This window comes from Teleopsis dalmanni, chromosome 2, assembly GCF_002237135.1.
Source record: "Teleopsis dalmanni isolate 2A chromosome 2, ASM223713v2, whole genome shotgun sequence".
Lineage (NCBI taxonomy): Eukaryota > Metazoa > Arthropoda > Insecta > Diptera > Diopsidae > Teleopsis > Teleopsis dalmanni.
The window spans coordinates 225615515-225617259 of record NC_051847.1 but is presented as its reverse complement, the minus strand read 5'-3'; the positions used below and the strand labels follow the sequence as shown (position 1 = coordinate 225617259).

Here is a 1745-nt window from a genome sequence, read left to right as displayed (position 1 = left end):
GCACTGAAAGCCAACTGCAACGCAGTGTGTTCATCCAACATCGTCATATTCAGTTTCTTCAGTTCCTCTAGATTTGTTTTCAACATTTGCACCTCCGCACGTAATGAGTTATTCGCAGATTGTTGCTCTGTCAAACTAATAAGGATTTGAAAAAATAAGAAAAAATATAATTGTTTTAAGCAGGCAAGTTAAACACTCACGTCTGTTCCTTTTCGGAAATGATTTTGTTTTGTTTGTCAACTTTAACATTTAAATCGACAATTAATTGCGAGTTTTCCCCTTTCCTTTTGTGCAGCTCGGTTAATTCTTCCTGTTGCGCCAGCAGCTTCTTTTCCAGTGCACTAATGGCGAGCTGTGCACCTGTGGTATCTTTGCCGCCACCTGTTGAGAGCGCCGTACGCAGTTGCTCATTCTCAACAGATAACTTTAAATTATCCGCTTTTAATTGTGTTACATTGTCCAGCAGCTTGTTATCTAAAGAATGCATTTATTAATTACAATTATTTCGGTATATTAAAAATAGAGTAAAACACCGCAACAGCTCCAATGTTTTGTATACGCGCAGCAACGACCTTGAAGCTGCTGTCAACGGTGCTGCGCCACACTTACTTTGACCTATGATGTCTTGAAAGTTTAGTTTCTGTCTGCGGTCCCTCTCCTGCAGGCGTGCTATAAGAACTTTGCGCCATTCTGGTTCCTCTCCAGCCATTGTGCAATGTGCAGGCGTGGCCGCAGTAATCCACAACCGTCAACAAAACTGTTTTGCTTTCTCGAATCTTTCGTCACAACGTCGTTGCTTTCACTTCCCCCGCAAATTATTTCCCACTGCCAAACGTGTATATTTTAATGATTTGTGTATTTCTCATAATAAAAGGCTTTCTCAGGCAACTTAAATATGGTTTTATTATGATTATAAAAGCTAATAACAATCCGTTGACTTACAAGCGACACAAAAACACGATCTATTGTTTTGACTTTTTGTCAGTCACTCAAAACAATTCCAACAACTACAAATGTCAAAGGAATGCTCTCATGATTTGTTCGCAAAGTCTGCCAGAGAGAAAAATAAAAACAGCTGACAGATGGTAAAGTGCCATCTGCCTGTGAAGCTTGTACTCTACACAAAAAATATATGAAAATAATTTAGTTATTAGAAATAATTTGAAATGAATAAATATTATATGTTATGGTTATAATGAATAAGTGAAATAATGTAGAAAAAAGTAACTTATTTAACAAGTGACTGGAAACAAAGTTTCTTATACATATGCGCTGATCTATACAAGCAAATCGTAATGTTTGTCTCCGGAATGATGCTATTTTGATGTAAACTTTATAAAAATTGTGTATTTTAATTTTGTTATTACACTTAACTTTAAACAAAGACGTCACCTTTTTAAGTATTTTGTTTATCTTTCTTTTTGCTTCTCATGCGAAGGGTTAAGTTTGCATGAAAATATAAATAAAAGATGAGACTCTTCGACGTTCTTAAAATGTCACTTCAACCGGAAATATTTTTAAAATGTATGTTTACATTAATTAAATAAATATTTTGAAATGCCTTTCATTATGGAAGTGTTATTGCGAAATAAGTGTGTTGATTTAATAGTTTTGTTTTGTAATTTTCAATAATTCTATTTTATGTATTCTAAAACCAAAAAGAAGTGATTATATTTGATTGGAGCAGTGTTTCTTAAAAATGCTATTAAAATTAATTCTCAACACATCTAAAAAACTTAAATTCA

General features: G+C 34.0%; 1 protein-coding gene across 1 annotated transcript in view; it reads right to left on the bottom strand.

The window, feature by feature from the left end:
• LOC119679929 (autophagy-related protein 16) overlaps window positions 1-1001 on the bottom strand; it is a gene marked incomplete in the record, with an annotated part of 196052 nt that extends 195051 nt beyond the window's left edge. The window contains 3 exon segments of the mRNA XM_038092522.1: window positions 1-135; window positions 201-474; window positions 610-1001. Coding sequence (XP_037948450.1) covers window positions 1-135; window positions 201-474; window positions 610-709 — 509 coding nt within the window.
• Between the last annotated feature and the right edge of the window lie 744 nt (window positions 1002-1745).